The sequence below is a fragment of the Alligator mississippiensis genome, chromosome 15 (genome assembly GCF_030867095.1).
Source record: "Alligator mississippiensis isolate rAllMis1 chromosome 15, rAllMis1, whole genome shotgun sequence".
In the NCBI taxonomy this organism is placed as follows: domain Eukaryota; kingdom Metazoa; phylum Chordata; order Crocodylia; family Alligatoridae; genus Alligator; species Alligator mississippiensis.
In genome coordinates this window covers 6,674,730-6,685,941 of record NC_081838.1, presented here as the reverse complement: position 1 = coordinate 6,685,941, position 11,212 = coordinate 6,674,730, and the positions used below count along the sequence as shown (strand labels likewise).

At 64.0% G+C, this 11,212-nt stretch overlaps 1 protein-coding gene across 3 annotated transcripts; it reads left to right on the top strand.

The window, feature by feature from the left end:
- The first annotated feature begins 1,366 nt into the window (after positions 1–1,366).
- Positions 1,367–11,097, top strand: LMBR1L (limb development membrane protein 1 like). Of its 3 annotated transcripts, none has more exons than XM_059719294.1 (17): positions 1,367–1,562; positions 4,717–4,801; positions 5,793–5,829; positions 6,128–6,267; positions 6,526–6,548; positions 6,636–6,762; positions 7,047–7,115; positions 7,477–7,541; positions 7,737–7,812; positions 7,907–7,990; positions 8,202–8,278; positions 8,583–8,660; positions 8,894–8,967; positions 9,110–9,200; positions 9,630–9,696; positions 9,797–9,958; positions 10,168–11,097. In XM_059719294.1, the coding sequence occupies exons 1-17, from the start codon at positions 1,491–1,493 to the stop codon at positions 10,224–10,226; spliced, it is 1,386 nt and encodes a 461-aa protein (XP_059575277.1). In that variant the 5' UTR covers positions 1,367–1,490; the 3' UTR covers positions 10,227–11,097. The 3 variants fall into 3 exon arrangements, with proteins under 3 accessions (XP_059575277.1, XP_059575275.1, XP_059575276.1); XM_059719292.1 differs by having other exon boundaries at positions 6,445–6,548; XM_059719293.1 differs by lacking the exon at positions 4,717–4,801 and having other exon boundaries at positions 6,445–6,548.
- The last annotated feature ends 115 nt before the right edge of the window (positions 11,098–11,212 follow it).

Genomic DNA, 11,212 nt, shown 5'->3' with positions numbered 1-11,212 from the left:
GCAAGTCATTTGGGGCCCTGTGGTGCATCCCAGGTCCAGCCTGCAGTGAGCTCACACAGCACCGGAGGCAGCTCCCTCACTCATGTCTATTTGTTAGCGCTGGCTCCAGCTCCCTTGATGTGTCTGAAAGGGCTCCCAGACCAGAGGAAGTGCCTGCATTATGCTGTCCAGCCTGCATGGAGCAAAAGCTGCTGGGAGCTCAAATGTGTGGGCCCAGTCTGGGTGGGGAGGAGGGGGCCAACATCAGCCCCTGAGAGTAGTCTCAGGTCCCAGGGGGTGAGGATTGCTCCATCTCAACTGGGTCAGCTTCCAAGAAGAACAAGTATCCTGCCCCCAGGTACGAGGGATCGGGTTTTAAGAGGTGTTAGGAGTGGGGTGGGCATCGGGTGAGACTTCCAGGAGCCGGAGCACGGATGCGGGTGCCCTGCTTGCGTTAAGCTGGCTCAGCCTCCGCTCAATCCCCTGCTGGTTAATCCATGTCCTGGCCTTCCCCTTTGTCTCCAAGGGTTGAGCTGCCTCTCCTGGGGGGTGACTAGAAGCTCCAGGGGTGCTTCTGTGGGGTTCCTCTGTCCTCTCCAACTCCATGGGATGGCCCCATTAGTAAGTCTCCCTCCCCCCAGCCAAATGATTTGATAAGACAAGAATAAAATCGGGCAGGAGTGGGCACCTTGCTTAGCACCCCCCCTTTTATAGCCACCCCCCTCACTCCAGCAGTGGGCTCAGCAGCCTTGCAAGCCACGGGCTTGGGGGCCTCCCTGGTTCCCCTCTGGCTTTCCCCAGCTGCTGCAGGTCTTCTGGGCCTGCTGCCGGCCCCAGGGCCTTTTGCACCAAGCTCCTGCCTAGGAGTGCTCCGTGCAGGTCGCACCCCCTTCGGCCGGCTGGGCTTGCACTGGGGCTGCGCTTCCCCTGCACCCTGCTCTGGGGAGGGCTCTGGGCAGAGGGACGAGACCCCGGGCGCTACCCCGCTCCGGCGGGTGCCTCCGGGCCGGGGCTGCTGCTGGCCGGAGCCGTCCGTGCCCCGCAGGGGGCGCTGCTGGCCCGTGCTTGCCCCGGGCGGGCGGCTGCGGGCGCATCCTGGCCTCGCTTCGACTCCGGCTCGACCCCAGCTGCGAGTGCACGATCGCCTCGGCCCGACCACGTGTCCGCACGAGCCCTGCGGGGCTGGAAAGGGGCTTCCTTCTCCTTCCCCTTCCCCTTCCCCTTCCCCGGGCGGCAGGAGACGGGCTCAGCGCTCAGCCTATCACGGTCCTCCCAGTCGCCGGACCCAGCCAATGAGGAGCGGCTCATTCAAGTATCGGCGGCCAATGAGCGGGGCCGGCACCGCCCCGGCGGGCGGGAGGGGTGCGGGGCCCTTTAAGAGCGGAACGCGGCGGACACTTCGTAGCGGGCGGCGGACACGGCGGATCCGGGCTGGGCGCTGGCTTAAAGGGGCCGCAGCGACGGGGCCGGGAGGGCCCGGGGCAGCCCCCGCTCCACCATGCTGGTGGGCGATGGAGCCCGGCGAGCGGGACGCGCTGTCGGTGCGGGAGCGGCTCTTCCACGACTGGGTCCGGGAGTGCCTCGTGAGTGCGGGCGGCGGGGGCTCGGCTCGGCTCGGCTCGGCTCTTTTCCCCCTGTCCCGGGGTCCCGCGGGCTGCCCCGTCCACCCCGGCCCGTCTCTCCCCAGGGGAGGTACCGCCCCCCCGTGGCAGCCCGGGAGGCACCTGCCTGGGGCCCCAGCGCCCGCGCGGTGCGGCCGGGACCGCTCCGGGAGCAGGTCGCGGAGGTTGTTATTGAGACACCCGACGCCCCTGGCTGCGCGTCCCTTGGCCCGGCCTCTGCGGCTGCTGGAAAGCGGTGACCTGAGAAGCGTCTCTTCGGGGACTGGCCTGCGCCCGGGGACAGCTGCCCAGCCTGGCGTGCCGTGCCAGCGCCAGGGCACGGGTCCCGCGGTGCCCCCCGCCTTGCTCACCAGGTGATCCCAGCCAAGGGCTGGAGGGTGACAGCAGCCCCCACTGTGATCCGCTGGCCGGGCCAAGGGACTGGCGGAGCCTGGGCCCTGGGGGGGCTCTGTCCCTCCTCTTGTGCCCCAGGAGCACCTGGGCGAGGGGCGATCCTGGGCTAGACTCATCTCTGGAAATGAGGCGGCAGCAGCTTGGAAACGTGCTTCTGGGGCTGGCTCCAGCAGCGGCTTGGGGGCTCCCAGCAGACCTCGTGTCGGTGGGGGGCGGCCTGGCTAGGTGCAGGTGGGGCAGGCCCTGTGGTTTGCCGGGCTCTGCAGAGGGACGGGATGGGCAGGGGGCCTGGTTCATCCCCTGCTGGGACTCCCTGCAGTGCCAGGACTGTGCCCATGGGTGTTGGTGGTCTTTGGCTGGGCTTGGAAATGAATGGGAGAGGAGCGGGGGACCCTGCTGGCCTTGTCTGCCAGCACCCTATCTAGGCTTAACCCCATGTTTCTCTGTGTTGGAGACCGGGGCAGCCTGGTTCAGGGCTGCAGCCAAGTATTGGCAGAGCTGGTTCTCAACTCTGGCTGGGAGTGGGGAGCGGGTGCTCATGGGGGTCCCCCAGTGCAGGGGATCTAGGCGTGTGCAGGTCCCCGGGTCTGAGAAGTTAAAGTGGCTCCTAGCTAGGGCTGCAGCAAACTCCTCCTGAATGCGCCCAGCTCTGCTGGCAGGGGGGCCATGAGGACAGCTGCAGGTGCCTGTGTAATGGGGCCCAGCTGTCCCAGTTGGCAGCCTGAGGGAGGGAGGCCCTGCTTGCTGTTCATGCGGAGCTGAGATCAGCAGTGGTGTCTGGGACTAGAGAACTTCCCCACCTGTGCCTCTTGCCCTGGGGCCTCTCCAGGGTCAGGTCTGTTGGCAAAGCTTGCACCTTCAAATGGGAGGCTTCCCCTCCCTTGGGTGCCGCCGTGTGGGCTTCTCTGCCCCCCCAGTCCTGAGCCAGGTGCTGGGCTCAGCCGTGAGGGTTGGTGCCGATCCCTGCCAATGTGATGGAGGGCACAAGAGGCAGGACCAGGAGCTGGCTTCAGCGGTGGGAACGGACCCCGGGAGCCTGAGCTCCCAGTCCCCTCCTGTGGTGCTGGGGAGGAGTGCCCAGGCACGCCCACACGATGTCCAGGCATCTGACGTATGTGCCCCTGGGCAGGGGTGGACCAAGGTTGCAGCGCAGTGCCAGGTGGGCATGGGGGTTGGAGGGCCCAGGTCTCGCTCATGAGGGTCGGTGCGTGGTGATGCCTGTTTACCCTAGCCTGGAGCCTGCCAGGGAGCTCTGCCTGGAGCGGGCCCCTGCCCTGCCCCAGCCGAGTGCTGCTGCCTCCCTTGGGCTCTGCATGGCTGTGTGGTGCTGGCCCCACCTTGCCCTCGCTGCCCTGGGATTCCGCAAGGTGCAGCAGGGCAAGGCCGGGGAGCAGCTTCTGCCAGCAGGCAGGTGTCCAGCACCATGGACCTGGCACTGGCTGTGTCCCATTGACCCTCCCCGTGGGAGATTTGCACTCCCATCCTAGATCCCTTAGCATTAGTCCCTCTGCCTGCTGGGTGGAGGAGGGGACACCGGCCACTGCCTGTAGGAGGGCATGGGCAGCATTACTTTGGCCTCCCATTGCCTGAAAGGGTTAAAGACTGGGCCATTCATTACTGCCACTCTGGTGCTGGGGCCCTGCCTGGACCAGCCCAGCCGCATGCCTGGCTGCTGCCTGAGCCAGGCTGGCTATGGAGGCATTTCCTACACCCAGGGCAGTGGTGTCAGCCCTGCCCATTCAGCCTCATGGACCTAGCATAGGCAGTCTGTGTCCCATGCTCTGGACCAGCCTCTCCTGCTGGGGGTCATGGGTGGGCACTGCCAGCCAGGCCCCAGGTGCCCTCTGCTTCTGGGGTGCAAGGGTGCCCAGAGCCAGCTCTGCTGACTGCTGCATCGGGAGTGGAGCCCGGAGGTCAGGGGAGGGGGAGACAGGGGAGGGTAAAGGTGTCTGTGCTGCTGCTCCTTCGGGCGACAGGTTCAGGCCGACCTTTGCCCACTCTGTGCCGCGTCCACGAGGGAGGAAAGGTCACTGTTCTTAAAACGTGGACCTCGGAGCTGGGTGTGGGGCCGGGGTGGGGGCAGAGGCTCCTGGCTGCTGCCCTGGCAGAGGCCCCAGGGCTGGGGACGGAACGGGACACTTCTACACCTCCCTCTTGTGTACCTGCCCTGTACAGCAAGGGCCTTGGCTCAGCCCCTGACTTGCTGCAACCCCTGGTGCCGCTGACCAGGGCTGGGGGTTGAACCTTCCAGTTCCACGTCCTCTGCTGCCTTCCACCGCCCCACCCAAACCAGCAGTGGTGTCACCTCCCGTGTGTGTGTGTGTGTGTGTTGGGAGCAGGACCAGGCAGGGGGGGATCAGCTGGGATCAGAGCAGGGTTAATCTCAGAGCTGCTCAGATCAGTCCCTGAAGGAGACGTCACCCCCTTCCTGCCCCTGAGTAGGCCAAGGTGACCAGCCGGCATGATAGGACAGGGTGCTGCTCCCCCAATATCAGAGGCGTGCATGCTCTGGGGCTGGGAGGGCTCCAGCAGGGCCCAGGCAGACCCTGCCCTCCCTCTGTCCTGGGGGGGAGCAGGGTGGCAGGTGCTTGGCTGGCAGCTTGGGGGGGGCTGCAGGAGAGGCAGGTGTCCCAGCTCCAGAGGCAAGGCATGGGTAGCTGCTGCTTGAGGCTACAAGCCCAGGGAAGTGGAGGGGGAAGTCTGACCCATGATGTCCACACAGATCTGTGCCCTGCTCTTCACCAGCCTCTATCTCCTCTGCCACGTGGTCATAGCCCGCTTCAAGAAGCATGCGGACTTCACTACAGGTAGTGGGGGGCTGGGCTGGTCACCCTTGTGCCTCAACTCCCAGGGCCGGTTCACAGCCCTCTGCAGCGGCTGCCCCTCCAGGGAGCCTCCTTCGGCTTGTTTACCCCTGCTTGTTGCCATCCCATTGCCATGGCATTGGTTGCTGTGGGAAATCTCCCCTGGTTACCATGGCAGCCTCCCCCCCCCCCCCCCAACCTCCCCACAGCACTGGGAGACCAGCGTGTTCCCTGGCTTGGTAACAAGTGCTTCCCTCCCAGGGACTGCGGGAGCCTGGGAACAGGCAGGGAAGGGCCCCGGGTGAGGGGCTCCTAGCCAGCTACTGTCTCTGCCAGCCTGGCATCATGGGCTCCTGCCTTTGCTAAGCTGGGCCTCCCTACCCTGCCCCAGATGCCAGGGCATAGCCAAGCCAGGCACATGCACAGCGGGGGCTGCCCTGTGCCAGAGACGGGGAGCTCTGTGGGAGCAGGTGCCTGGGGATGCACCAGCCAGTGCAGTCAGACCCATGGCACCCCCACCCTGGTGCCTGCTGTGCCCCAGCTGCTGCTGCTGGCAGGGGAGCGGGGCTGTGGCCAGCGCTGTTTACACCTCACCAGGCCTGTCAGCAGGGCTATAAATATACTGGAATTGGCCCATGCACTCTCCCCTCTCCTGTACTGACAGCTCCTGGCCCCTGTCTCTACCCGGGCCCTTGCTGGCCCTGCTTCCAAGGGAGGTGCTGCCCCTAAGGAGATGCTGCCTGGCGTAGCTTCCTCAGGGGGACCATTTCCATGATGCCTGTCCCATCACTGCCTCTGCGTTGTGGGGGCTGAGCCTTGGGCAGATGAAGCTGAGGGGAAGGACTGATGGACCAGAGGGGACCTGGGTGTGGGTTAAAGCTGGGGGAGGGGGCTGAGCCCCCTGCCTTTAGTGCTGGAACCCCCTCCTTACCCAGCCCAGCTCTGGCTGGGGCCTCCTGCAGTCCTGGGCTCAGTCCCTGCTCTCTCTCTACAGTGCACGATGACGAGGACGCTACTGTCAACAGGATCGCGTGAGTGCCTGCCCCTGCCTCCTGCAGACCCCCCCCCACGTACATGCACGCAAACACATTCCTCTCCAGGCGCAATGTGCTGAGACCTGGCCGGACTCATGCCACCCCAACTCGTGTCCAGGGCAGCTGCCCCTGGGCTGTTCCCTACTTGCAATCCAGCAGCAACTGGCATCTCCCCGTGGGTAATGGGCAGGGAGGGGCCTGTGACATCCCTTTGCAGGCCAGCATGTCTGGGTGCCCTGGTGTGGGGGCAGGGGCTCAGACCAGGGCAGCTCAGGCAGCCTGTTCCCTCCTGCAGGCTGTGGATGTGCACATTCACACTGGCTGTCTCGCTGGGTGCTGTGCTCCTGCTGCCCTTCTCTATCATTAGCAATGAGGTGCTGCTCTCCTTCCCCCAGAACTACTACATCCAGTGGCTCAATGGCTCCCTGGTCCACGGTGAGTGCCCAACCCTCTGCCCTGTGTTAGCTCCAGGGCTGGGCCAGGGGTGCCAGCAGGAGGGAGGGCAGAGGGGGACAGGGCACAGCGCAGCAGGGATGGGGGTGGTCCTGGAAATGCCCTAGGTAGGGCCCATGGGTCCAGCCTTGCACCAACCCACCTGTCTCCTCCACCCAGGCCTCTGGAACCTGATCTTCCTCTTCTCCAACCTCTCCCTTGTCTTCCTCATGCCCTTTGCCTACTTCTTCACTGAGGCAGAGGGTTTTGCCGGATCTAAGAAGGTACCAGCCCGCCCCTGTCCCTACCCCTGCCCTCCTCCATCCCCCCCCTCCCCCCCACACCCCCATCAGACACTCCACCCTCTGCAGGGCATCATGGCCAGGGTGTACGAGACCTTCGTGGTGCTGCTGCTGCTGACGTTGCTGGTGCTGGGTATGGTCTGGGTAGCGTCGGCCATCATCGACAATGATGCCGCCAGCCGCGAGTCCCTCTACGGTGAGTGCAGCCCTGAGGGGGGCAGAAGGGGTCTGACTGGGGAGCACTTGGGTGGCCTCGGAGGTGATGGGGCAGCCCCCTTAGCAGAGGACTCTGGAGGTTGGGCTCCCAGGACTCCTGGCTTCTGCCCCCAGCTCCGGAGAGGGGGTGCGTGGCTCAGCGGTCCTGGGTTACTTCCTTGTCTGCTGGTGGGGAATGAACCCCTTCCCTTCCTGGAATCCCTGGCGTGGGGACTTGTCCCACCATACAGGACAGCCCCTGACGTGAACCCCTGTGCCCTGCAGACCTGTGGGAGTACTATCTGCCTTACCTCTACTCCTGCATCTCCCTCTTTGGCATGCTGCTGCTGCTCTGTAAGTTGTTGTTGAGGTTTTTTGTTTGTTTTGTTTAGGGGGGGCTTGGGGATCCATGCTGAGACCCCTCCCCCCGGTCCCTGCCTTCTGCACCTGGGTTGGGGTCCTCCTGTCCATGCCCTGGGGCTTACAGCAGGGCCCTGCTCCCCACTGCTTCTCTTCCCATCACTGCAGTCCACCCTGGCACCAAGCTCTGCCCCCAACTCCATGCCTACCAGGAGCAGTGCAAAGTCTGCTTTTCCACCCCCCCCCCCCTTGCTGAGGCCCCTGATGCTGCTGCCATTGCTGAGGGCGCAGTGCCCCCTGGTGGCCCACAGGGGCTGTGGTGGGCACCAGCTCTGACTCCTGGCTGTGCCCGCAGTGTGCACACCCTTCGGGCTCTCGCGCATGTTCACTGTCACTGGGAAGCTGCTGGTGAAGCCGAGGGTAAGGATTCCCCCCTCTCTGGAGCCCCAACCTCTCCAGGCTGGCTGGACTCTGCCACAGGGCAGAGGCAGGGGGTGGCTTGGGACCCCTCTTGCCCTGACTGGACACCCCCCACCCTTTCCAGCCCTGGCATCCTTGGGTGGGAGCATACATGGGTGTCAGAAGTACCAATAATGCTCTGCCCTCTCCCCAAAGCTGCTGGAGGACCTGGATGAACAGCTGAGCTGCACCGGGTTTGAGGAAGCTGCCATCTCCCGCAAGATCTCCTCCAGTGAGTGCTATGGGGGTGGAGGGGTTGGGCTACCCAGACCCCCACTCCCTCTGGAGTCAAAAGTCTCCTGCCATGCTAACCTCCCTGCTTCCAGGCACAGCCTCCTGCTGGCTGAACTTGAATGTGGCGGTGCTGCGGGAGAAGCTCCTGGTCATCCGGAGCCGGAGGATGGCGCTGGGTAAGGAGCTTGGGTGGGGTGTGGTGTGCTCAGACATTTGGGTTCTGGTTCCAGCTGCACGGTGCTGGGCAGATCCATTTCCCTGCTCTGCTTTGGGGTGCTGGGGGAGGTGGTCCTATGGGGACAGGCTGGGAGCTGTTGGGCTGGTAGGGAAGGGAGGCTCGGCAGCCCCCTGCCAGCCATTCACTAGGCTCCCTGTGCCTGCTGGCAGAGCTGCGACAACGAGCATCCCCCTGGCAGAGGAACCTGGGATACCCCCTGGCCATGCTGTGCCTGCTGGCACTGACGGTGAGTGGTTGGGCTGGTGGGGATGGGCGTTGCAGGGAGGAGAAGGCTGCCCCCTGCTCTATTCACCCAGTGCCCAGTATTGGGCTGCCTGGGAGAGACCTGTCCCTGGAGGGGTGGGGGCTGGGAGCTAGGACTCCTGGGTTCCATCCCAGTCCTGGCACTGACCAGCTGAGGAGAGGGGATGTCTCACCCTGCCCTCATGGTACCTGCTGCCCTCTGGGTGTCAGAACCTGTCCAGGAGCCCCCTCCATGTGGCAGGGCCCTGGGTGCTATGTCCTACCCTCACCTACTGCTCCCTGCCCAGGGCATCTCCGTGCTGGTCGTGTGCGTCCACGTGCTGGAGCTGCTGCTGTACGATGCTGCCATGCCACGGGGCACCCAGGTACGGGCCTTGTGGGAGTGGGTGGAGGAGCCTGAGGGTGTCTTTGCTGCATCTCATCCCCTCTGCCCTGTCTTGGTCTCTGCAGGGCCTGGTGTGAGTTTGGGCCTCAGCTGGTGGCTGGGGTGGAAGTGTTGGAGGGGGTCCTTTTGGGAGGTGGCAGGGCTTACTGCTACATGCATAGGCATGTGCTGGGAGTCCTGCCCCAACCCACCCCCTCCTGTGCTCTCCCACAGGACGCACCCCTGGGTAAGGTCTCCTTCTCCATCTTTGGCTCCTTTGGCGCTGCCCTCCAGGTCATTCTCATCTTGTATCCTTGGCTGAGCTACCCCCGGCCCTCAGTTGGGATCTACCCCACAGGACCTGGCTCTTTACCCCTCCCTTGCTGCTGCAGTCTGGTGCATTTGCTTTCCCCCCTGGTTTTGCTCAGTCTTCCTTGACCCCTGGCTCAGCTACCTGATGGTCTCCTCCGTTGTGGGCTTCTACAGCTCCTCCCTGTTCATGAGGCTGCTCCCCCAGAAGCAGGATACCCCTATGACTAAGGTAAAAAGAACCTGCCCCTCATTGGTGCTGCAATTGCAGTGTGGCCAAAGCCCACCTGGCACCAGAGGGGTGAGGGGCAGCTGCCCTCAGGATTCCTGGGTTTAATTCCCAGGTCTGCCCCAAGCTGGGGCCTAGGTACCCCCCTCCCTGGAGCTCCTGTTCTGCCTCCTGCACTGGCTGCACAAAGGTGCTGCAGGCCTGGCAGGTTGGGGGGCAGTTTATGATGAGATGTTGGGTGGGGAGGGTCTTTATGAAGGCTTGAACTCTAACCTAGGCCCATTCACCCTCTGCATCATGGCCCAGCTGAGTAGGGGGCTTGTGGGGCCCTTGTTCTCCAAGGGTGAGGAGGGGGCTGAGCTGCAGTAGGGGGGCCACGTGCCTGAAGGGGGACAACCGGCTCCCAGGACCCAAGGCTCTTCCCTTCCCCAGATCATCGGGAACTGCGTATCCCTGCTAGTACTCAGCTCGGCATTGCCTGTCTTCTCCAGGACACTAGGTGAGGCCCTGCAGCAGCCCCCAGCCTCCCCCAAGTGGAGGGGCAAAGTTACCAGCCAGCCTGGGGGGCCCCTGGTCCTCATGGCATTTCCCCCCGACAGGCATCACGCGCTTCGACCTCCTGGGTGACTTTGGCCGCTTCGACTGGCTGGGGAACTTCTACCTCGTGTTCCTTTACAACGTGCTCTTCGCTGCCCTGGCTGCCCTCTGCCTTGTCAAGAAGTTTACGTGGGCCGTGCAAGCTGAGCTCATCCGCGCCTTCGGTGAGCCTGGGGGGCTTTGGGGTTGGGGAGGGAGCAGCTGGCTTGGCTTTAGCAGGTGCTTTGGGCCCTTTGTGAGTGGGGGGGCTGCCCTGCCCTGCCCTGCCCTGCCCTGCCTGAGCCATGGCTGTGCTGGTAGTGGGGGCTTATGCACTGAGAGGGGAGGGGGCTGTGAGTGCTTGCTGTCTTTGACCACCCTCCCTCCCTCCCAGGTCTGCACAAGCTGTCGCTACCCGTGGCCCGTACACGCCAACCCTGCAAGATGAGCTAGGACAAGGTGCTGACAGCAGGGTTGGGGCCAGGATCTTGGTGCCCCCCGTCCATCTCAAAGGATTTGTTTGTTTTATGCGTTCTGAGCCAGAGAATCAAAGAACCCCAGAGGGGCAAGGACCCCCCACCCTTCATGGTGCAGGTGGCAGCTCCCAGGCACCCTGGTGCCGAGTAGGGCCCTAGGCTCCCACCTACCATGTGCCCCAGCCCCTGGGAGCCTGGAGCGAGAGGGAAGCTGCTGGTGCAAGAGGCCAGGCCCTGGAGCTGCTCTCCTGCTACCTCATCTTCCTCCCAGCAGGGGCTCCGGGGCCACGTTTACATGTTCAAAGTGTCGCACTACAGCCACTGCTACCCAGCCCTGCTGGCTGGGATGGTGGCCTTGACCCTGTACCCATTTCCCCCTTGCTCCCTGGGGCTGGTGCCTCGGGCACATTCATGTACCTCTCAGGAGCTTCCTGGGACACTAAATCGTGCACCGTCCGCAGTTTTTAGGGATGGGGTGGGGGGCAGGTGTGGGTTTAGACCAGGGGCAGAAGGGAGCCCCTGGTGCAGGGGGATGGACCAGGCTTGAGCGTATGGGGCGGGCAGAGGGGAGAAGGGCAGCAGGCCTGGCTGGCATCTCCCAGCGGGGAGGAGGAGGGGACCAGTCTCAGGGTGTGAATCCCAGGCCTTGTCTGTTACTGTGAACATGCAGGTAGGGGAGGGGGCAGCTAGGCCCCTGGGCTGTTCACCCCTGCCTGCCCCAACTGTGTTGAGTGTAAGTGTGTGTTGGGTCTGTTGTTACTTGCCTAGAGTAATAAATCCAAGTGGTGTCTTTTTTTTTTTTTAAGAAAAAGTAAGGCCCTTTCTTTGGGGGGGGGTCACCTGGCTATGGGGGCCAGGCCAGGGCCTGGCACAGTCAGCCCCTTTATGCCCTACATGCCTGCCCCTGCCTGGGGTCCATGGTGTGTGTGCAGGGCTGGGGGCTCCTGGTAGCAGGGCCCAGCT

Excerpts from the sequence above, each read along its gene's own strand:
- LMBR1L (XM_059719292.1), top strand. The coding sequence starts at position 1,491 with ATGGAGCCCGGCGAGCGGGACGCGCTGTCGGTGCGGGAGCGGCTCTTC. Across the intron at positions 6,549-6,635 it reads GTTTTGCCGGATCTAAGAAG|GGCATCATGGCCAGGGTGTA; the intron begins GTACCAGCCCGC and ends CACCCTCTGCAG. Across the intron at positions 7,991-8,201 it reads GAGCCGGAGGATGGCGCTGG|AGCTGCGACAACGAGCATCC; the intron begins GTAAGGAGCTTG and ends GCCTGCTGGCAG.